This window comes from Penicillium manginii (assembly GCF_028828005.1).
Source record: "Penicillium manginii strain IBT 31320 chromosome Unknown utg000001l:1.0-3466041.0:1.0-3467806.0, whole genome shotgun sequence".
In the NCBI taxonomy this organism is placed as follows: Eukaryota; Fungi; Ascomycota; class Eurotiomycetes; order Eurotiales; family Aspergillaceae; genus Penicillium; species Penicillium manginii.
Window position 1 is genome coordinate 1,543,880 of NW_026643102.1, and position 22,576 is coordinate 1,566,455.

Consider the following 22,576-nt stretch of genomic DNA (forward strand, 5'->3'; position numbering starts at 1 on the left):
TCTCTAGCTTAGCGCATCAAATGATCAAGATCCGGAAGAGTATGCATGGTGGAGATATAATTAAGGCCCCTAATCATTTGAAATTGGACTCAGTCTTTCCGTCAGGTGTAGACGATCGTAAGGGCAAGAGTAATACTATTCAGATACTATCCATGAGTACGGTAGGGATATAAAACATCCGGCCGGTTCTGGTGCTATAGGGCTCATTAATCTAGGTAAATAAATAGAGGAGATAATACTGTGGGAAACAAAGTGAGGAAACGGACACACTATGTACTGTAATGAACCGGATGGTTACAATTACTATTGCGGCACTGATGCCTAAGGTTTACCTAAGCACCTGCCTATTGTATGTAGTTCCTTCTGTTCTCTCTTCTTCTTCTTCTTCTTCTTCTTCTTCTCTCTCTCCTCAATCTTATTGCTTTCGTTATTACTACCACATAATCCTCGTGCTTGAGCTCCTTAAAATGTACCATTCGCTGCTGGTTAAAGCTTTCACTACATCTTTTAAGATAAGGTAACCAATGCCGGATCAGACAGTAGTTAATAGCTTGAATAATATATCTATTCCACCCGTCAGCACTAGCCAGAGCAAGACCACATGACAGGGATAATGTCAAAAAACGTATAGTAGGTTTAGCCGAGTGACCACGTCATTTGTTCAGGGTGTTCAGGTACGGGGCTGAAGGGACTGAAGAGTAAAGCGGCAAGGACTAGAATCCAAAAAAGAACAAAAAAAATAAACATACAACAGCAGGGATTCGCATGTGGTCACCCACCATACTACTAACCTGCCGGCGTGTGGCTTAAGTACGGCTGAGCGGACGGGAAGCCCTGTTCTCCACACCCTATGGTCGTATGTACTAGATGTAGCAGAGACGAGATTGATGTAGTACATAAAATAGGTAAGTGTATAATCAACAAGAAGAGAGGGTGAGTAAGTGAGTGATTCCCATTAGAGATGATTCCTAAACAGGTCTAGTAGTATACAACTAGTATCCATGGATACCTATAACCACTAGTAGTAGTATAATTATTTTCTGTACTCTTAACTATACAATCCCCGCACTGGCGGTCAGCTTCCCTTTAGGCAACCGTGATTGGACGATCCACCGTTCGGAGGGGTGGGCATTACGCCGTTCACTTTGCTTGAGGTCACCTTCTCTTGGAACTTCCTCTTTTCTTTTCTACCGGGATTTCCCTTTCTCTTTCCCCTCCTTCATTCACCCCTTGCCAGATGTTTCGACTGCAGAACGATGTGCTATTCTTCTACTTTCTTCACCTCTCGATTTCGCTTTATCATAGCTCCATACCAATAGGATAGACCCGCTTTCTCATCCGCTTTCCGCCCACTTTGACCTCGAGCTCATCCTCGGAGCTTCACCTCGAAACTTTTCTTGCTGATTCCAACCCCTCTCCGACAACCATCCTCCACCATGCCCGATCTTCGCCGCCAGATTTTTGAGAGCGGCAAGACCGTCTCGCGCAAAGCCGCCTCAAGAGAAGCCTCCCGCACTACCTCTCGCGATGGCTCCAAGCAAACATCTCGCCAATCTTCACGGGCTGCGAGCAGGCAGCCATCTGATGATGAAGATTCAGGATTCCTCTCTGACGATACTGCCATGAGGTGAGTAGCTGCTTCGACCCCAGTTCCTCCCTTTTGCTTCTCCTTTGGATTTTTTTGTGCATTCAAGGAATCTACATGGTCCCACTCGGTGGCGGGATGATGTCACCGCCGTCAAGCATTGTTTTTTTCTTCTACATTCTACATTCTACAACCTTGTCGAAATTTTGAACAGTGCAGCTGACCACAATCACCCCTCACAGCATCGGCTCACTAGATGACGAAAATCCCGAACAGGAAAATGAAGACTGGCCTCAAGAGCTAGCCGAGCGCATCCAGGAGCTCCTCGAGCGCAAACGCAGTACCGTGCAAGGGCGCGAAGAGGCCTTGGCAGCCTTCTGCCGCTTGACCAAATACCATTACGCCGAAGAAGAACTCCGTGGCTCAGTCACCGATCTATTAAGCACATTCGCCCGAAGCGTTCGAAACGAAACCAGTACCCGCGAAACAACCAATGCCCTCCGCGCGATCGAGTTGCTCGTCATTACGTCAAGTGACGACAAGATCTATCAAAATGCCGAGCCGGTGCTGACGCGCAGCATCCGCGACTCGAGCTCCGCCGTCGTCAAGGCGGCTGCCATCCATTCTCTCGGCACATGCACCATCTTCGGTGGTGCCGGCGAAGACGGCATTCTCGACCAAATGACTTTCCTCCTCGACATCATCGCGTCGGATGGCCAGTCCATCGACGCCGCCGACGATCCGGGGTGTGTCACCGCAGCACTGCAAGTCTGGGGCTTCCTCGTGACCGAAATCGACGACTTCGAGTCTGAAAGCGAAGAAGCAGTCCAAATCTTCATGGACCAGCTCGACAGCGGAGACAGCGGAGTCCAAATCGCCGCAGGCGAAGCCATCGCCCTCCTCTACGAAAAGAGCTACACGCCCCAAGAAGACGACGACGACGAAGACGAGGAAGATTCCGATGAAAGCGACGAACACGCGCCAGACATCACCGGCCCCAAACTCATCAAGCGCTACAACGCATACCACAACACCCCCGAGCTCGAACGCTCGCTACAGTCCCTCGCAACAGTACACAACAAGCGTATCAGCAAGAAGGATAAGAAATCACTGCACAGCAACTTCGCCTCTATCCTGACGACTGTTGAGAACCCGCGCCGTGGGCCTCGCTACAATATGGCCATCGACCAGGACACTAATCGCCACTACGGCAGTACACTCACTGTCAAAATCGGCCGACACGGCCTTATGAGCATCGATCGCTGGTGGAAGTGGGTTCGTCTTTCGTCGCTTCGCCGTATCCTGCTGGGTGGTTTTGCCGAACACTACTTCCAGGGAAACCGTGCTGTTCTCGACAATCTCCCCGTCATGATGCGAAGCATCGGGGAGACCAGCACAGGAACCCCCGACCGTCAGAGCGCGAAGAAGGCCGCCCGAATGCGCAACTCGCGCCGCTGGACTGCGCAGCATGACTCTGACGACGATGAGTAAACGAAGCGATCATGTCTGTCCAGCAGTCTATTCGTACCACATGTATCCAATGTGTTTATGACCCTGTCAATCCCTTTTTTTCTCAAGTTCTTTCTCTCTCCTCTTCTTTTCCTTTTCTGGGCCTGGTTTTTTTTTTCATGTTCTCTCTAGTCTCTGCTTTGCACAGTGTGCTTTGCGGTTAGTGTTTATATCGTCGCGTTCTGCTTAGGTTTTTGGCCGCTTGGGCTTGAGCTGGAGTTTGATCCTTGGGTTTAAACCTGGGAAGTTGTTTATAGTGGATCAAATACGCACAATCCATTACTGAATATATGAATATGAAGTCTACTACCGGTACGTAAGTAGTGGTAGTAAAGCACTCGAAAAGGACATAATCCAAGTAGTACTACTATGTCAGGCCATTTACGGTCGTGAAGACTAATATGGTAGAATATGATCTTTATTCTTCCCTCCGAAGGAAGGCCTCGGAGGCATCCTATGTCTGGTGTACGCCCACAGCCCCCCCCCCCCACAATCATGGCCACCCCAACACACGCCCCCAGAGACGCTCAAACCGCTCAGTCCACTCTCACAGTGTGATAGTGGCCAGATTCCGTAATCATACGGCTTTCGTTTCGGCCGTTGGCGGGGCCGTTGGTGTGGATTGTGGTCGTGTTCGACCACGGGACACTGACGGCTAATGATATGCTAGATGATGTGACCCCCCTCTCCGAGTCGTTATGTATGCCCTCATGAAGAGGTAACGATAATATGTGTTTCTGTCTTTTTTGGCGCTGCTGTTCCGATAGCTTGTTTCTCTATTCCTCAATTGGTTTGTCTACCTCCTCCTGCTCTGCAACAGCTGATGTACCCCCTTGGATGTCCGCCCTAACTTCTCGCTTCTTCAGCTTGTGGCGATCATGTATATCCGGCGCAGGCAGTCCGTGTATTTTGGGATACTGTTAAGGAAGGAGCGTTTTGCTAAATTGTACTCATTGATAGATTCCAGAAAATCTACCTCGTCTGCAGACTTTCGAATACTAGAGAGTAGTTATATCTAGTAATGTAGTAGATTATACTCTTCTATCTACTTATTACTAGTATACTCTCTAGTATACTACTCTAGGCACCGTATCCGATCTTGTTCAATACCTTGTATTTGCCATTATAACATCCCCAGTATAGACAGGATGAAAGCCCCCTGTTTTATAAGAATGACATGCCTTCTTCGATGCTCTCCCGAGCGCTATTGTTGTGCAACCTAGGGTCGGATTCGGTTCGAGGACTTGAGGCCTCAGTGGTAGTCATGGCTTTTTGAAGGCTACGGCTTGAGTCGCTGAGAGTCGATTGAAACCAAAAATAGGCATGAGATTTCTAAGATAAAAGCATGTTATGCTTTATCTCTCTCGACCTTTCCTTTGATATTGTTTGTTGTCGCTGATTGGTGACTCCAACAAAGAGCCTACGGCGGCGTCATTTGCTTGGTTTCTTCACCTACTGACCTATGTTGAGAGCTACTTAGAACACGCCCTGTAGCCTACTGAAAATACTAAGATCAGCGGTCTGGGTGGTTGGCCCTAGATTCCCACATATTCGTGTTTCAACATAAGTGATCCCTATCGCCGTTAAGAAAGCAATGTCACCACTGCAGAAGCAGCCAAGTTCTTACCAAATTTAAGTGGTCTAGTTGCTGGCGCTACATGGAATGTAAAAGCAGTCCTTTTTAGGGTGGGGATTACCCATTCATCAAAGACGATGTACATGTGGTGTTATTCTATCATGTACAGATTACTAGAATAACCATGAGACACTGTATTTTCTCGAGTTCCGGAAATCTCCGCCTCAGGTGGCACAATAAGAGCTTCCAACCAGCATTTTCCCTTCTTGCTTTGGCACATATCTGAAAAATCATTAAATTATTGCTATTCATCCATTTTGCCTTTAGTATCTACTCCTAGAGTCTTCATAATAACTAGCCCTGCTGCAGGGATAAAATTGAACTGCTCATAAAACGGGCTCAATAATAATGTTAGATAGAAGTTCAAACTGCAGCGTCATTACTCTGCACTTACTATGGATTTCGTTGTACTGTGATAGTGACCAATTGGTATGGATATCGCTAAATATTGTATGTCGTCAAAACTCAGAACAGAAAGCTAGGCTTTGAAAGACTTGAATTCGAAACTGCAAATGAGAATTATATTCTCATATTTAAACAGGCTATATTCTGCCTTTTGTCTAGGTGTTCTCATCATGAGCCTTCACAGCCTGTTCCCTGCTGACAAACTCAAGTTCTGGTCGTTTTGCATCACTTTTATATCACTTTGTGAGTCAGACATGAGTTTAGCGTGGCTTCTATGTGACATAAATCCCCAGATTCCTTGAATAATGGCAGTCAAAAGGCCAGTAGTAACCACATATATCCAAATTGACGGTGAAAATTTCGGGCTGTCTTCGTTAAGGAAGTTGAAAAATGTCATGGAAAAGAATGTCTGCAGACTATTGTAAGAATTTTAGGATCAGCAAGGATTTTACATCACTTACCGCAGTAAATGTAGCCGGGAGAAATAGAACTGTAACCATAGCGAGTATTCTCATTGAAGCACTGTCCCGGGCAGTAGAAAGTGCAACAGAGCGTGAATCCCGTGCAATATCAATCATTAGTTTAGCGTCATGCCGGCTTAGTTCACTGAGGTTGAGCATCGCTTGGTTATCACTTCGACTCAGCTGAGCTACTATATTCGATGCTCGAGCAATTTCGATATTTATGATGCTGTTTTGAGATGCCAGGAGAGAATAAACCTAATATAATTTAGCTATATACTTCTACCATCTCTTTGAACGGTCTTAGTTGATTCTCAATCATCCAAAACAAGGACGATTGAGCTATTAATTAGAGAGAGGAACATACCGTTTCGGTTTGAGCAGATGTTCGTCGCATCAAGTAATCGCACTGTGCCACAAGTCCAAGATACCAGCCTCGTGTGTTTTCTAACTTGACGAGAAGTCCATTTTGATCAAAAATCGTGCATCCAGGTCCTCCGACTGCATGCTGATATATCCTTTGGATCAAGTATAATGCAGTCTCAGCTTGCATTTTCAAGAAAGAAAATCTACTAAGTAAACTGCTAAGTTCACCAGTGATAGGAACCATATCTAGCTCTTTCCAGTTTTGAGCAGGCTGTTGCAAGTCTTGAGCACAGATTGGCTTTCTCATTCCGGTTGTATCCTCGATGGTACGAATACGCTGTCTTAGACTGTTGATCGTTGCAGTAAACCACCGGGCTTGGAGTTCAAGAACTAATGTTGGAATAAAAACCGAGATATCTCCGAGAGAAATATTAACTGACTCTAGATAGCCAAATAACTCGGATAATGACCACGCCTGAGCTCCAAATATCAGGATTCGTGTTCTACCTGTCTGACTTACTGTCAAGCCGATGGAAAAATGGGAATGTGATCGAGCTTGTTGAATGATTAGTTCTGTGATTGATTAGTCAAATTTACTACTAAGTTCAGACGATAAGATGTATTACGCTTGCTTTGCCTGCCTGTTGCTCTATTTTCTCCCCTGCCAGTGGGCGAAACAGAAAAGGAAGCAACGCCCGTATGAATCACGTCCAAGAAAGCTGGAGAAATGTTTAGAGCCTTGGAAACCCGGTTGAAAAGCTCAGGAGAGACGGGTAAACGATTTTTTTTCTGGGTCTGCTATTGTAGGTCTCGCAAATGCCCTGTGAAGTCTTAATATCAAGGTGCTGGGTTGACTATGGGACCCTTACACTACAATGATATCGAGATCATCCTATCGAATGATTAGCCAGGAAAACTTTTATGGTGGAGAAAAACTCTACCAAGTTAGACTCATCGAGGTAGGAGTCAACTTCTGCCTCAGATTGCATTTGGCGACGTTGGATGTTTCGGAAAGAGGGTCTGGGAGTTGAATAACCGGAACCTTGCTGCTGTTCATCTTGGATTTGAGTCTAAAATCTATGAGCGGCTGTACGGATTTTCTTCAATTCATGAGCTCACTTGGACTTGGGCACAAAAAGTGTGGCATTCATATAGTACACTAAATGAGTCGAGATTTCCGCGAAGTGGTGATGACAGCCTCTCTGGTGTACCAGCCATCACAGCAGTAAAGTGACTGAGATTACAAAAATAATAAATTGAGATGGAATTACCGCAAGCTTGAGGTGATTTATTTATGTATATATGTTGAAATCCCTAGGTACATAGTTGAGAATAGGCTTGAGATAAATGTGGAAGAACTTCAGGCGAAGATGGCACAAAACTTTGGGCACTGGGGCGGTGCATGTAGGTGTATGTGGAGCGGGCCCACCGACCGAGCTTGTCGCAGCCTTATTGGTTACATTCTTTTGAGGGTCTACATAGGACTCGTTTGTCTGCCTGCGTCGCATTTCACCGGGGTATTGGGGCATGCCACGTAGACCATGCGTCAGCGGGATGCCTCGGGAAACGTGAAAACTTTGAGCAACTGATTGGTGAATTAAGGCGAGGCTGACGGAGAGATAAAGAGGGGGTGTTTGAGGTGCGCAAACAAGGTGGCAGATGGCGTAGCGCAAAAAAGAAAACACGAGATAGTGGCCATTACCTCACTCATGGTGCAGTTTTAGCGCCCTTCAGATGTGACATGCTTTAGGTGTATGATTGATCACATCTCGTCAAGCCCCTCATTCTAAGCAAACAGGTCAAACAGGCCAAACAGACAGGCAGGGGGCGCAGGATAAATGTGACTTGCTACCTCTCTTCACTTTTAACAGGATATGGACAGAATATCAAGCCATTTTCTACACCATAATCTTGTCTTCTTATTGCTCCACTAAGCTTAAGAAAGGCTGCCGAGGCGGTCGTTGACATTCTTACTCATCACAATCTGGATTTCCCACAAATTCTCACCTATAGTATGTCTCGATAGGCCTCTACAATCCCACAATTCATATCTAGAGAGCAGCTCTCACGATGATTTTGGGTTAGAAAGAATTAACAATAGACAGCGGAAATCTACCTTTGCAGTTATGACATGGCCGAAGGAGGAGCCACAACTGCCGATGGAAACAAAGGATAATGTGGAGACTATGAATGAAGACGAAACGAAAAACGATAGCGGGGATATGAAAGTGCTTGTCGAGCCTACAAAAAAAGGATGTCCTATTGAGTACGGCTTATGGTGTATCGTATTTGATCGAAGCTAAATTATTTCCAGCATAGTTGCCGTTCATGGTCTTGGAGCTGATCCAGAAGACACCTGGGTCCACAAACCTAGTATGGTCGACTGGCTACAAAACAAAGACATGCTTCCAAAAAAGGTCCCAAATGCCCGCATCATAAGATTTGGGTACCCTGCCAAATGGTTTGGTAACTCCAACGAAGAACATACCAAAGTCTTCGTGAGTGTTGTGAGTGAAAGATTGCTCATACTTCTAGAGATGCTCCGAAAGGTACCCGTTGCCTCATTCTTTTGATTGGAGTCTTCTAAAGAGAATATACAGCAAGACCCCACCCGTCCATTGATATTCCTTGGTCACAGCTTTGGGGGGGCTGCCCATTATTCACGCTCTTTGCAGATCCCGCAATAACCCCCAACAATGGGGTAATTCATTTCAATCTGTCACTGGGCTCGTATTTTTTGGCGTCCCATTCCGAGGAAGAGATGGCCCTACAATTAAGGAATGGGTTGAAAATCTTCATAAATATAAAGGCAAGGATTCAACTTTTCAAATCTGGGAAGAGACCATGACTACATCCCAGCGCGGAAGTCAATATCTTCAGGAAATATTCAGCCAGTATACAGAAACTCGAGGAGTGAAACATCCTATTCCTGTCTCTTGTTTCTGGGAAACGCTCCCGAGTCCCGTGGAAAAGGTTTGGGGCAACCCAGATCCACCCGAATCGGTAGGCCGCCTTGCAGCATATTCCAAGAGTTGTCTTTCCATGCTGAATGAGAACTAGAAAAAGGAATTTATTGTCTCCATGACCTCAGCCTGTCTTGACCACTCAGCAGGAGTCACTCGCAATGCACTTAAAAGACACCATTTTAACTTACAGAAGTTTGCAGGTCAGAACGATGACGATTGGAAAATTGTCGCAAACTGCATTTGTCCCCTGGCTCAAAATAGTAGGTCGTTCTTGGAAATGAGGACCAGAGGTAAGAAAGACCTTTACTAGAAGTTGAGTAAGGCAAGAAAACTAAGTATCAAAGACGATGCAGGCGAAAGAACACCCATTCCAACATTGAACTGCTACCAATTTCCTTTCAACGAGAGTTTACGCATTGTGGAAGATGCTACGTTCGACTCTCGTCAAAATGAAAAGATCGTGAATTGCGATGAGCACACACGCCAGGAGATGCTTGAAGATATCATTCAATGGACCGAGAGCCCAATACCTGACGAACATCTATACTGGCTTCAGGGAAAGGCTGGCACCGGTAAATCAACGATCGCGCGTACGGTAGCCGATAAACTCGACAAGAAGGGTCGTCTCGCGGCCAGCTTCTTCTTTCAGAGGGATAAGGACCATCGCAGTAGTGCCGATTATTTCTTCCCCACTATTGCTGCCCAGCTCGCGCAGAGAATACCTGGTGTGGCTCCGCATATACAAAGCGCCGTCGAAGCTGAACCCCGTATCAGCACAATGATGCTAAGATTGCAGTTTGAGAGACTCATCCTGGAGCCAATGAAAGCCGTCTCACATCCGAACTCCAAGGCCATGACGGTTGTGATCGATGCTCTTGATGAATGCAAGAAAAATCAGGACATCGAGATGATAATTGATTTACTGTTGCAGATTGACTCACTAGTGATTCCGTTGAAGTTCTTCGTCACTAGCAGGCTTGAGTCTTCGGTTCGCCTCGCGTTCCAGGATGCCCAAGAAAAAAAAGTAAAACAATTCCCGCTTCATGCGATCCGAGAGGATATAATCAAGCAAGATATCGCAATTTTCTTGGAGCCACGGTTGGCCAAGATTCAGCGCCACCCCAAAGGTGACTCAAGCTGGCCGGACAAGGACACATTTCAAATGCTCCTGGAAAAGTCCATCCCGCTGTTCATTTTCGCGGCCACTGCCTGTCGCTTCATCAATGACACTCGGATAAGCGGCGGGCCAGACGAACGACTTCAAATGATACTCCAAAATGAGACTCCTGCGGACTTAGATGGAACATACCTCCTTATCCTGGAACAAACGATACAAGGACTTAAGGCCTCCCTTTGTCGGAATGAAATTAAAAATTTCAAGACAATCGTGGGCTCAATAGCCACACTCGCAAATCCCCTTGATGCTGCGGCACTGGCAAGGCTCCTTAACATTGGCACTGGATACGTCAATGACAAGTTGAATCTGCTTCACTCCGTGCTTGACATTCCAAATGATGCTAATGGTCCTGTGAGAATATTTCATGACTCATTCCGAGACTTCCTCATTAACCCGGAAGATACCCACAAATTTTCTGTCGATGAGAAGGCCACCCACGAGATGCTTGCAGAGAGATGTCTTTTACTGCTTTCTAGTAGTGGCCATCTAAAGCAGAATATCTATGGACTAGCAGCACCTGGTAGTATTTGTCCGATTCCAGATCAAAAAAAGCTGGAGCTATGTCTACCATCAGAGATTCAATATGCCTGCGTTTACTGGGTTTATCATTTGAAGAAGAGTGGGGTTATTCTGAACGATGAGCACCGAGCTCGGCCATTCCTTCTTGATCACTTTCTCCACTGGCTTGAAGCTTTGAGCCTGATGGGAATGATATCGGAAAGTATCAAGCTGTTGAATGATTTACAAAGTCTGGTTGATGTAAGTCAATGATATGAGAATTAAAATAAGCTCCTGTGCTAATAGATATAGAGCCACCAAAATTCTGCAGTCGGTGAGTTTCTGCATGATGCAAGAAGATTTACACTTCAAAATGCATATATAGCTGGCATTGCTCCACTGCAACTCTACTGTTCTGGGATAGCTTTTGTTCCAGTACAAAGTATCATCAGCAAAAGGTTTATCCACGAGAAACTCAAACAGATAGAGATGATGCCAGCAATGATAACATCCTGGAGCTCAAGTCTACAGACTCTCCAAGGACATCACAACTCAGTATTCTCTATAGCCTTCTCCCAGGACGGTCAGACGATGGTCTCAGGTTCATCTGATAACACTCTCAGGCTCTGGGATGCTAAAACCGGCAAAGAGCTGCAAATATTTGCAGACGAAAGTACCAATTTTGTCTTGTCTGTAGGCTTCTCCCCAGACGACCGAAGGGTAGTCTCAGGGTCGCTTGATAAAAAGATCAAGCTCTGGGATGTTAGAACTGGTGAAAAGCTATACACTCTTGAGGGACATTCTGGGTCAGTCCCATCTGTTGCCTTTTCTTCAGACGGTCAAATCATAGCCTCTGGTTCAACTGATGCGACGATCAAGCTCTGGTCTACTGAAACAGGTAACGAGCTACAGACCTTCAAAGACCATCGTGGTTCTGTCTATTGTGTGGCTTTCTCTCCAGATAGTTATCTATTAGCTTCTGGCTCAGAGGATGAGACAATTAATCTCTGGGATGTTAAAGCAAGAAAGAAGGTACTAACTCTCAGGGGTCATTCTGACAGTGTCAACTCAGTATCTTTCTCTCGAAACGGCAAAATACTGGTCTCTGGCTCGAATGATACAACAATCAAGCTCTGGAATACTGAAACAGGTCAACAGCTACAGAGTTTTAAAGGCCATTCTGACCATGTTATGTCTGTCGTCATCTCTCCAGACAGCGAATCAGTAGCCTCAGGCTCACTTGATAAAAAGATCCACCTCTGGAATATCAAGACACGTGAAATATCAAAGACCTTTGAAGGCCATTCTGGAGGAGTTCTCTCTGTTGTTTTCTCCCCTGACGGCCAAACAGTGGTTTCAGGCTCACATGATAAAAACATCAAACTCTGGGATATCAGCATAGACAAAAAGCTACAGACTGTAAATTGTCATTCTGCCAAGATAAAGTCTATAGCTTTGTCTCCAGATGGTCAAACAGTGATTTCTGGCTCAGATGATACAAATATCAAATTTTGGGATACTCAGACAGGTCAAGTACTACATACCCTTGAAGATCATTCCAAGTCAGTTCTATCTGTGGTCTTTTCTCCAAACGGCCGAACAGTAGTTTCTGGCTCAGCAGATCACACAATCAAACTCTGGAATACGGAGACGGGCAAAGAAATACGGACCTTCAAAGATCATTCGGAGATTAAATCTGTAGCCTTCTCTCCGGACAGTCAAACAGTGATCTCAGGCTCGAATGATACAACAACCAAGCTCTGGGATACTCAGACAGGTGAACGACTCCAGATCCTAGAAGGCCATTCAGATTCAGTACTGTCTGTTGTTTTCTCTCCTGATGGCCGAATGGTAGCCTCTAGCTCGGATGGTGATGCAAGGATCAAACTCTGGGAGGATACAACGATCAGGCTCTGGAATTTCAAGACAGGCAAAGAGATCAAGCCCCTCAAGGTCCGCTCTGATTTAGTTCGATCTACGGCTTTAGTGCCTGACGACCAATCAGTGGACTCTGACTCAGGATCTTCATTTCTCGGGCTCTTTGGTAACACGACAATAAAGGTCTGGGATGTTAAGACTTGTGAAGAGCTACAGACATTTGATATCCATGCCGATTCAATGGAGACCGTTGACGGCCAAATGTCAAGTCAGTCTAGTCCTCAGGTTTCCGTCAAAAATGAGTGGATCACTTTCGCAAACGAAAATATGATGTGGCTCCCTCCTGAGTATCGTGAATTCAGCTGCTCAGCTAGACAGGGTGGTACCATTGCTCTTGGTTATGAAGCTGGGACTGTTTTCATTGCGAGTTTCCGTGATCATTAGGTGATTCATTGCTGTACGCAGTCTACTCGTGCTTATTGTAGAACATATGACCAAGCCAGCATATCTCCTTACATTTGATAATACCTTGTACCATTTTCATGTTTTATTTCTAGTCCTCAAGATAGAACCCGAACCCAGTTGTTCAAGCACCCGCATACAGAACTGATCTAATTAGCTAAGCTCCCTGATATTGTGAAGTTTCTTTTTCCGTGACTCTAATGACCCTGACTTGATTATGTGATGAAGATGTGATAGACGCATCCATGGTTACCTGGAGTACCGTCCGATGCAAACCACGACCGTGAAAGCTCTATCAGGTATTAATGTCACTGATGTGCCTCATTCTGGGAAACCCGTTTTGTGCTAGGCATCTAGTTGATTGGACCAGCTTGTTACTATGCTTGCCTCTTCCCTTCATGATCTATCGCCCTAACCATTAGCTTCATCATTCATTGAGTTCGTTTTATCAACAGTCTAGCTATATTTCTTTATAGCAGAATTCATGATCAGGACGCCCAATATTGAATAGCCCCTGAATCTTAATGCTCTGTTGATGAAGGCACTAGAGGAAAATAAGACGTTAGAAGGAATATGAACGAATTATGCTATCTCAAGAGATGATGAATGATGAATATGAAAAAAAGAAAAGGCTGGCTGGATGGTCTAAATATCCAGCTGGAGCGGAGATCTCCGGATCTCAATACTTAGTGCTGTGCTCTACCTAGGTGCCATCCCTGTGAAATTTTTGTTCCTGGGGTCGGTCAAATATCAATGGATGCTTTGAATAGACGTGCTCATGTTGACTCATGCCTGTAAAAGATCTAGACTTGCCACGCGTGGAGGCTTGGGTCTAAGAGAATCTCCAACATCATCAACCCAAAAAACACCGTCCGCCCCCTGGCCCTGGAGTATTAGTAATATATACAATTCCTGCCATATGTGTGATCTCACCAAGAGAGGACCTCGGGAGACATATATGCCACCGATTCAACCGAACCTGAATGGGCCTCGATGATCTGCTGCAGCGCGCTTGTCGTCGTGTTCCAAAGCCGCATCGTTTTGTCACTAGAGTCAGATTCCAGCAGCGCGCCGTCGGGCGAGAAGGCCACCGACTGAACCAGACTCAAATAGCCCTTAAGAGTCTGCTATAGCGCACCTGTTGCCGTGTCCCAGAGTTTTACTGTTGTATCATTAGATCCAAATACCAGTATTGTACTGTCGGGCGAGAAAGCTACCAACTTAACCAAACCTTGGAAGATAAATCGCCGTTGAGAGCCTGTAGCTCTAAGCTCCAAGTTTCTTCAACCTATAACAACTAATATATCTCACTAAAAAATTCTAATTAAAACTATCTACGCATAATTACTTTAACGAATATAAATATAGGTCTAGAGTAATAAAGTTATAGCAATATATATTTAGCTATCTAAACATTTTCTAGAATTGGAAACTACTTTATATTATTCGACAATTCGGATATTTCAGAATAGTATCAATTATTCCTTTTCTATTAGTATAAATTTTGTATAATTATTTCAGGATATTCTAGTATATTCCAAGGATCTTCTAAAGAAGACTAAATCTTCTAACTAGTACTACTTCTAATACATGGCCTAGTATACTAGTACTTATTACTTCTACTCTATATAAGAAATAATCTTTAAGAAAAAAAAGAGCTTAATAAAGAAAATTTCTAAGAAAGTTATATTCTAATAGGTATTATACTTGGTAATGATAAGAATAATATGCTTTAGGAGGAATATAATAACTAAGAACAAGGTACTAAGTTGCGCTCCACCGATGTCCGGAATCTCCAGCATCCTTGTCCACGATATTTAAAACGCACCGAACACCACCGAACACCCGATGGTTTGGTACAGTCTTCACATTACTCTCAATATAATTTAGGAGATTCCTGAACTCTCTTCATTCCTCGAGTAGATGCTTAAAGTAGATGCTTAGACTTTCCCCAAATCTCCATCTCTTTCTGGCCCTATTTGTTCGACCGGGAAATCCGCAGCCGGCAGCCATCTTCTGCAAACAAACGAACTCCATCCCCGCACGGACTAAGCGTGCCGTAAGTGCTTTCAGTATTTTCTCTGCTTGGACTATCCAGTGTCAGCCGGATCGCCGTAAAGCTTGGTGAAGCACGCCTCATCGTAGTCACGGCTCATATGTTGAAATGGTTGATAAACTGCCTGACGCGATAATGTCGAGTAGGAAAGTTATTTCCTCAAGGATGTCGTCCTCGCCGGCACCACTGAAGGTAGTGCATATGCCAAAAGAATAGATGGTCGCTGCGTTGACGATATTGGCTGCGTTGCGGATACTGCGCGTTGACATCGGCTCTGTACTTTAAAAGATCGTATCCTCGCTCGAGGTGATAGCGAGTAAAGGGACATGCAGGGGGTAGCCGCCGTTGCTGGGATTGAAATTTGATAAGAGAAAGCACGACCGCTGAGTATCATTAGCATATATCATCAGAGATATTCTTCGAGGATATAATTTACCAAATGTCGATGGATGACTCGGTCAAATCAGGCCTTGGTTTTACCCTCGGCCGCTTCAGCAATCTCCTCGTAGTAAATAGCCGGAACCGGGAGCCAGATACCGCCAATGTCAGGAGCCTCGATAATCGCGCGGAGAGCATCAGTCTCGGTGGCTGGTTTCATCGTATTGGTTCTCGTCTTACGGGAATCGAGGGTCGAATGTTGACTGATTTGTCTGCCCTTTCTTGTAGATAAGGAAACCTGGAGGTCTTTAGATCGAAACAAGGACGTGATACTAATTCTCAGGTTCTCTATGGTCGTGAAAATGAATGTTGTAGAAGATGATCTTTTTCCTTTCCTCAAAGGGAAGGAGATACTCAGGTATGTCTGGTGTCACGGGACACTGACAGCATCCTATAGATGACATACTAGGTTGGACAGGAAGAACTTGAAAATGTAAAATGCAGTATAATTGACGCGTTCTTACGTAATAGAAAAATAACTCGACCATCTAAATAGTTCTCATAGCCATCGTAGTAGTATGAGCTCATATATTTCCAAGTTCCAAATCGGTATATTTTCACACCTTGGTCTTAGCTATCCAGTTACTATGTCAATCAACTCTAAGCAGTATCTACTACCGGATTGTTTTGAAAACAGGGCTCTCTGTCCTCTCAGCCGTACTTAAGCCCTATACTAAACACAGTTAATACCCAAAAAGCCCTGGATCTCAAATCATCTCAAACTAGCGTCGCTTTTTGTATTGTGGTGGGGGCAAGGTCGGGGCAGGCTTCCCGCCAATCATAAATGAGGCCGACCCCACATATATCCTAACACGGCCTAGAAAAACAAATAGCGTGGACTAGAGGCTTTTTCTTTCGATTGAGATTCTGGAAGTCGGCTCTTTACGCCGATGGCCGGTAAATATTACTCTATAAGTCCATTTAGTTGAACGGCAACTCCGATCGCTTTGTTTAAAAGACTTCCAAGCCGATTGGAACACCCATATAAACAGTATCGGCCGCGAAGCATTATTCCGCTGACGCTCCTTTTCTCTTGGCCATTTCACACTCTTTTTTTTTTTTGCTTCACAGTCTCTCATTCAAGTCATTCATTAAGCTCATTTCCAATGTGGGTGTTCCAGCCTCGAAAATGGGCCCATTTGGCTCTCCTCCTTGGGCCTATTATAGCTACAGGAGAGGAAATCGTTACGTGCACCTCTTTGGATGCCATTGAGAATGGATCTTTTGAAGACGGATTTTCAAACTGGGGATACGCATCGGGTACCTCAGGCTCTGTAGTTAGTGGAGATGCGTCTGCTGGATCTTCCTACCTCCAAGCATCTGGTTCTCAGGTCATGTTGATCTATCAGCGCCTTCCCAACTTAGTCGCGGGCAATGCCTACACCGTCTCATTTGACTACCGTCTTGTTCCCAACGCAGCGCATATATTAATGAGCTGTCAATTATCCATGTTTATGGATTCATTTACAACGGCTGGACGTCTCGCCATTCAGGCATTGTCAGTTTATGAGAACACCGTCGGTTGGAGCACTTTGTCCTCGTCGTACACACCACACACATCTGGAACTCATACCTTCGAAATCTACGCCTACTGCACGGACGGCTCCAGAGTTTATGCTGATGCGGCAATTGACCTCGACAACGTTATAATTTCCGGGGACACATCCACCATTTGCACCACTGTAACTGTGACACCAACACCTACTCCAACTTTAACTTCAACTTCCACTCCAACTTCCACTCCAACTTCCACTCCAACTTCCACTCCAACTTCCACTCCAACTTCCACTCCAACTTCCACTCCAACTTCCACTCCAACTTCCACTCCAACTTCCACTCCAACCTCTTCGGCCACTTCAGTCAGCACACCAGTCGTTGTGTTCTCATCTTCGGTGATACGATCCTCTGTGGCATCTCTTCTCCCCACTTCAGTCAGCACACCAGTCGTTGTGTCCTCATCTTCGGTGATTAAATCTTCTGTGGCGTTCTCTTCCCCCACTTCAGTCAGCATACCAGTTGTTGTGACATCTTCACAATCACGATCTTCTGCGGTGCCTCTTCTCTCAACCTCCCCCAAAGTGGTGTCGTCCTCGCCCACAATACCTTCCCTCGTTGTATCTTCCTCGCCTATTGCCTCTGTGTCAACTCCAGTCCAGCCATTCGGCACTTCATCCGTCGCGTTGACTCGCTCCCAGTCCTCCAGCATTCCGATTGATCATTCGAGCCACGTCGTCACTTCAGATGGATCAGCTATCGCCACCAGTACTCGACCGACCTCAAGCCCTCTTCGCACTTCAACCTCAACAGGTGTCGTCTCCACTTCAGACATTGAGTCAAAGACTGGCTCCGATATTCCGTCAGCAACCATTACAATCGGTGCAGGATCCAGCTCGGGCGAAAATCAATATACCACCTCCACTGTCTTGACCACCCGCACAGCGACTATCACAGCTTGCCCATCCAGTGTGGTCAATTGCCCTGCTCGTGATAAGACCACATATATCACAACCGAGACAATTGTCGTCTCTACGACTGTCTGCCCAGTGAGTCCAGCCGAGGCCACTCAAACCGCCGTGGGGACAACTACTAGTGCTGGTGCTGGTGGTAATGATGCGGACTATACCACCTCCACGATCCTGACCACCCGCACTGCAACCATCACAGCTTGCCCATCCAGTGTGGTCAATTGCCCTGCTCGTGATAAGACCACATATATCACAACCGAGACAATTGTCGTCTCTACGACTGTCTGCCCAGTGAGCCCAGCCGAGGCCACCCAAACCGCCGTGGGAACAACTACTAGTGCTGGTGCTGGTGGTAATGATGCAGACTATACCACCTCTACAGTCTTGACCACCCGCACTGCAACCATCACAGCCTGCCCATCCAGTGTGGTCAATTGCCCTGCTCGTGATAAGACTACCCATGTTACAACCGAGACAATTGTTGTCTCTACGACCGTCTGCCCAGTGAGCCCAGCCGAGGCCACCCAAACCGCCGTGGGGACAACTGTTAGTGCCGGTGTTGGATTTGGTGGTAACGAGGCAGACTATACTACCTCCAGGATCCTGAGCACACACATTGCAACCATTACATCCTGCCCGTCGAGTGTTACCGACTGCCCTGCTGATGAAAAGACCACTCACCTGACCACCGAAACTATAGTTGTCGCAACCACAATTTGCCCAGTTACTGATATTGAGACAATTGCGGCTTCTGCGGCTACATCGGGTGTTTCTGGCTCTAGTTCTAGCTCTGGTTCTAGCTCTGGTTCTAGCTCTGGTTCTAGCTCTGACTTAAGCTCTGACTTAAGCTCTATCTCTGGCTCTGGCCCTGGCTCTGACTTGTCATCAAACTCCACAACAACATTGACTCTTATCAAAACTCCTCAGACCACAAGCACCAACAAGAAGCCTGTTCATACCGAAGAAATTGAAATTCAGGTTTCCACCGCCGTCTCCACGCCCAAACTTGATGCATCTTTCACAACCAGCATCACCAAGGTCGCGAGTTCTTCAATTCTGCCTGCCTCTGTATCCTCTTCGTTGGGCGGTTACCAAAGTGGATCTGGCCCCTCGACTACAAGTGCTACCATCCCTCTCTTCACCAATGACTCTGGTTCCCGGATAAGCCTCTTCTCGATGACTTTGGTCTCATCTTGCTGGCTTCTTCTAGTTACTTTCTTTGCTTTCTAGATTCTAGATTCTTTATATTCCCGATTGCCGGCTTGGATTAGTTCCCCGGCCATACTCGCTAATATACTACATAGATTAATTATCGATGACAATTACATATTTATTTGATCAGAACATATTTACTCATCATTATTGAGTTTTCTAGTGAATCTTTCCTTTCGGGCTAGATTGCATCCTCTAGGTAGTTGACTGGAGAACCAGGGGCTTATATACTAGCTGATTATTTTACAACAGCCAAAAAGCACCACAAGGTCTTGCGCATACAAAACAGAGACCAACCGACGGCCAAAAAGAAAAACAAGACAAATAGCATGCTATATCTAGTGATCGCATAATAGTTTTCAAAACGCCGCATTGTTGCTGGTAGTAGCCTTTTATGCACTACATAAAACTGTTCAAAGTGCTAGTCGATACATACAACTATAGGATGTGGAGAACAGGGCTTCCCGTCTGCTCAACCGTACTTAAGCCACATACTAAACGTGGTCAATAACCCAGGAGCCCTGGATCTTAAAGGAGCGTTGGCTTGGGTGTTAGGGTGAGTGCGGGTGATATGGGTGAGAATTCTGGAGATGAGAGAGGTGAGAAAGGGGCGAGAGGGGTGAGAATACCCACTGCGATGCGTTACATTTTCCGTCTAAAAGTCTGTATATCTAAATTTTATCAATTTTATATTAAGTTAGGAGTAAGAAATTTCTTACTCTCTACTAGGCCTAGTTAAGGAAGATATTTTCAATATAAGGGAGGCATAAATAATTATATAAGCTATTCACTAACTATTTCTAGTATATAAAGTAGGACCTAACTATTGAATATAAGCTGATAATAAAGTTATAGGAATAATATATAGTTATAGTTAAGGATATAGACTATCTTCTTTATAGTCTATTTAAGGATAATTAGTATAACTATAGATATAAGTAGGTTTAGGTTTAGACTAGTAGTGCTCTTCTAATTTTTACTAGTTTAAGTTTAAGAGTAGGTACTGTTATAGAGTTAAGTGACTATCATAATACTAATAAGTATCTTGATTATAGGGTTTCCCATGTGGACGCCACCAGATCTGATTATTGATTTATGCGCACTGGAAGGTAAAGAAAGAAACTAAGAAGATTCATAGAGGCCTATAATTCATTCAAACACAATTTATTCTTCCATAGGAGGAGATCTGCGCATATCGTTCTCGTCTAGGTAAGCGGGATTAGCATAGCTCCCTCAAGAAACTGCGTAATGTAGCTCATAAAATCAAGAATATTGGTTAGTCTGTTAGCTTTTTACTTATTACTAATCATCCAAGTGGTTTCCTACTCCGCCTCCCGTTAGGTAGACGCGCTTCCGACGAAGTCTGCCGCTACTGATAGTAAGTGAAATCCGAGCCACGATGCTGCAGTCACAGATTAAGCAGTTCTACACAACCTTGAAACAATGAATAAATTCGAGTCATAACTTGCATAAGCTGCGTATTTGGTTAAAGAAGATGACTTCTCCCGATGGTTGACCACAACGCAGGCCGCATTCTTGCCGCTTGCTTGTCCACTTGCTGCGACATTAATATAGGAGAATCCATGCAGGAAAATATTTTCTTTGTTGTAAATTCATCTAATAACGTACGAGTGAATCTAATAGCTGTACAGGATGCCGGAAAAAATGTTATATTTTGAGCCCTACTCTCTTCCACTTGCATCGCCACCAGTCTCTGTTCATCTTACAAATTCCACTGAAGTCGGGATGAAGCTAATATTAAATTATTAATTATCTCCCTTCTACCATCCATCTCCACTATTGTCTATCTAGGTAGGAATCAGAGTGCTGAAAAACCTGCAACATGCGGTACGGCGGGGGGGGGGGGGTACTTATAGATGGGCCACCGAGGGCCAACGATTCCCAGGAGAGAAAAGCTGCTTAGAATCACCTAGGTAGCTTATGTTTAGCTTCACAGTATTACAGATAATTGAGAAATATAGACCGGCGGGGGTCGTGCGAGCAGTCATAGAAGTATTGCCCGCATTGGTCTCGGTTTGTGGGTGGTAGCGCCAGCGCTGAAGTTGGGCTACATGCTATGACAATTGGGAGTTTGGATACTGCATGTTCAACCTCAAGGTAAAGGAAAATTATTACGACCTCATCTCTGTACCGGTAAACAAGGTCTATAGGGTGTTCATCGCAATAATCTCGCTGGCATAGATTCAATCTGTGTAAATGGGACCAAAAAGTCGCTGTATCTTAACGAACTCCATACTTCAAGCAAATGTCGATAATAGGTTGATAGCCAGAATTCATAGCCCTTTCAGCGACAGATAATCTGCGATATTTCGCAGACAAGCTGGCACCCTTCTCCACCAAATACTCAAACTCCCTCGTCTTTTCATAGCGAATTGCAGTAATCAAAGCTTGGCTGTGATATTGAGCTACTGCCCCGTATTGTATTAGGAGATTAATTAGACAGTGGCTCTCGTCTCTCTGAAGTGCAAGATTGACTGTAGATTGCTTCCGTTCAGATCTCCCAGCTGATTTATATTTCGATGGTGACGCCTTTCCGTTTGGGTCTGCTCCATAATCTAATAAAAGCTGGGTGGTACTTCTTGGTCGTGGAGATAGAAGCGCACCACATAGAGGCGGATGACTTTCTATGGATAGCTGAAAATTCACATCTGCTCCCTGTGCCAGGAGGTACCGTATTCGGTCTTTATCGCCGTGCTCTGCGGCGTATTTCAACATCCAGTAGAGGTCTAAGCGGGGGTTTGGTTTGCTGTAAGGGTATTGGCGAAGCTGATCGAAGAGATAGTCTTCAACATCGTGGTGGCAATTTGATGCGGCTTGCACAAGTGGATATCTTCCCTCTTTGTCGTGTGATAGTTGCTTTGCGCCCAGTAATATGAGTTTCCGAGTCAGATTCAAATGGCCTTCGCGTGCAGCGAGAGCAAGGGGCGTTAAACCGTTCCGATCTCGATAATTAATATCGGCTCCTAGATCGAGGAGATATTCCACGATTCTTGCATGACCCTGAGCTGCTGCATGGGATATTGGATGCTCTTTCATCATCTCAATTTCAAGTGGATATCGGAAACGTCTTCCATGGTGTTGTACCGAGTGGGCGAGGTACTGAGATTCCCATTGAACATTTGCCCCAGCATCAATGAAATTTCTGAAAGTAGATTCAGAACCCTCAGCCGCTGCCCAGCATAATGCAGAGATGTTGTGAATATTACGTTGATAAAGGAGGTTGTTTAGAATGCTGTAAAGATGAGAATGACATCGAAGAAAACGATTCAGATCGGAGCATTCCACATCTTTCCCGATTTGAATCAAAAGCTCGGGGGGTACTTTGAGAATCAACATGGTGAACAAATAAACGAAAGAAAAAGAAGGCACCTGGCAGAAAAGGATTCTTGGTAGATCTGCGCTCGTCTTATGCCGATGAGGTCAGCGGTGGACACAGGTTAC

General features: G+C 45.2%; 7 protein-coding genes across 7 annotated transcripts; 5 read left to right on the top strand and 2 right to left on the bottom strand.

Moving 5' to 3' along the window:
* Positions 1-1,436: 1,436 nt before the first annotated feature.
* On the top strand, positions 1,437-3,076 carry N7533_000554 (IFRD domain-containing protein; the record flags this gene model as incomplete). Its single annotated transcript, XM_057097204.1, has 2 exons — positions 1,437-1,627; positions 1,828-3,076. 2 exons carry the CDS (start codon positions 1,437-1,439, stop codon positions 3,074-3,076), a joined length of 1,440 nt encoding a protein of 479 aa, XP_056965697.1.
* A 5,012-nt stretch (positions 3,077-8,088) lies between these two features.
* Positions 8,089-8,535, top strand: N7533_000555 (Tetratricopeptide-like helical; the record flags this gene model as incomplete). Its single annotated transcript, XM_057097205.1, has 2 exons — positions 8,089-8,240; positions 8,277-8,535. 2 exons carry the CDS (start codon positions 8,089-8,091, stop codon positions 8,533-8,535), a joined length of 411 nt encoding a protein of 136 aa, XP_056965698.1.
* An 883-nt stretch (positions 8,536-9,418) lies between these two features.
* Positions 9,419-10,876, top strand: N7533_000556 (vegetative incompatibility protein HET-E-1; the record flags this gene model as incomplete). The annotated part of the gene is made up of 1 exon (XM_057097206.1): positions 9,419-10,876. The coding sequence occupies one exon, from the start codon at positions 9,419-9,421 to the stop codon at positions 10,874-10,876; it is 1,458 nt and encodes a 485-aa protein (XP_056965699.1).
* Positions 10,877-11,104: 228 nt separating this feature from the next.
* On the top strand, positions 11,105-12,925 carry N7533_000557 (WD40 repeat domain-containing protein; the record flags this gene model as incomplete). The annotated part of the gene is made up of 1 exon (XM_057097207.1): positions 11,105-12,925. The coding sequence occupies one exon, from the start codon at positions 11,105-11,107 to the stop codon at positions 12,923-12,925; it is 1,821 nt and encodes a 606-aa protein (XP_056965700.1).
* A 2,163-nt stretch (positions 12,926-15,088) lies between these two features.
* Positions 15,089-15,597, bottom strand: N7533_000558 (uncharacterized protein; the record flags this gene model as incomplete). Its single annotated transcript, XM_057097208.1, has 2 exons — positions 15,089-15,273; positions 15,480-15,597. The coding sequence occupies 2 exons, from the start codon at positions 15,595-15,597 to the stop codon at positions 15,089-15,091; spliced, it is 303 nt and encodes a 100-aa protein (XP_056965701.1).
* A 946-nt stretch (positions 15,598-16,543) lies between these two features.
* Positions 16,544-19,132, top strand: N7533_000559 (uncharacterized protein; the record flags this gene model as incomplete). Its single annotated transcript, XM_057097209.1, has 2 exons — positions 16,544-18,670; positions 18,830-19,132. The coding sequence occupies 2 exons, from the start codon at positions 16,544-16,546 to the stop codon at positions 19,130-19,132; spliced, it is 2,430 nt and encodes an 809-aa protein (XP_056965702.1).
* A 2,223-nt stretch (positions 19,133-21,355) lies between these two features.
* N7533_000560 (ankyrin repeat domain-containing protein) lies at positions 21,356-22,471 on the bottom strand (the record flags this gene model as incomplete). The annotated part of the gene is made up of 1 exon (XM_057097210.1): positions 21,356-22,471. The coding sequence occupies one exon, from the start codon at positions 22,469-22,471 to the stop codon at positions 21,356-21,358; it is 1,116 nt and encodes a 371-aa protein (XP_056965703.1).
* Between the last annotated feature and the right edge of the window lie 105 nt (positions 22,472-22,576).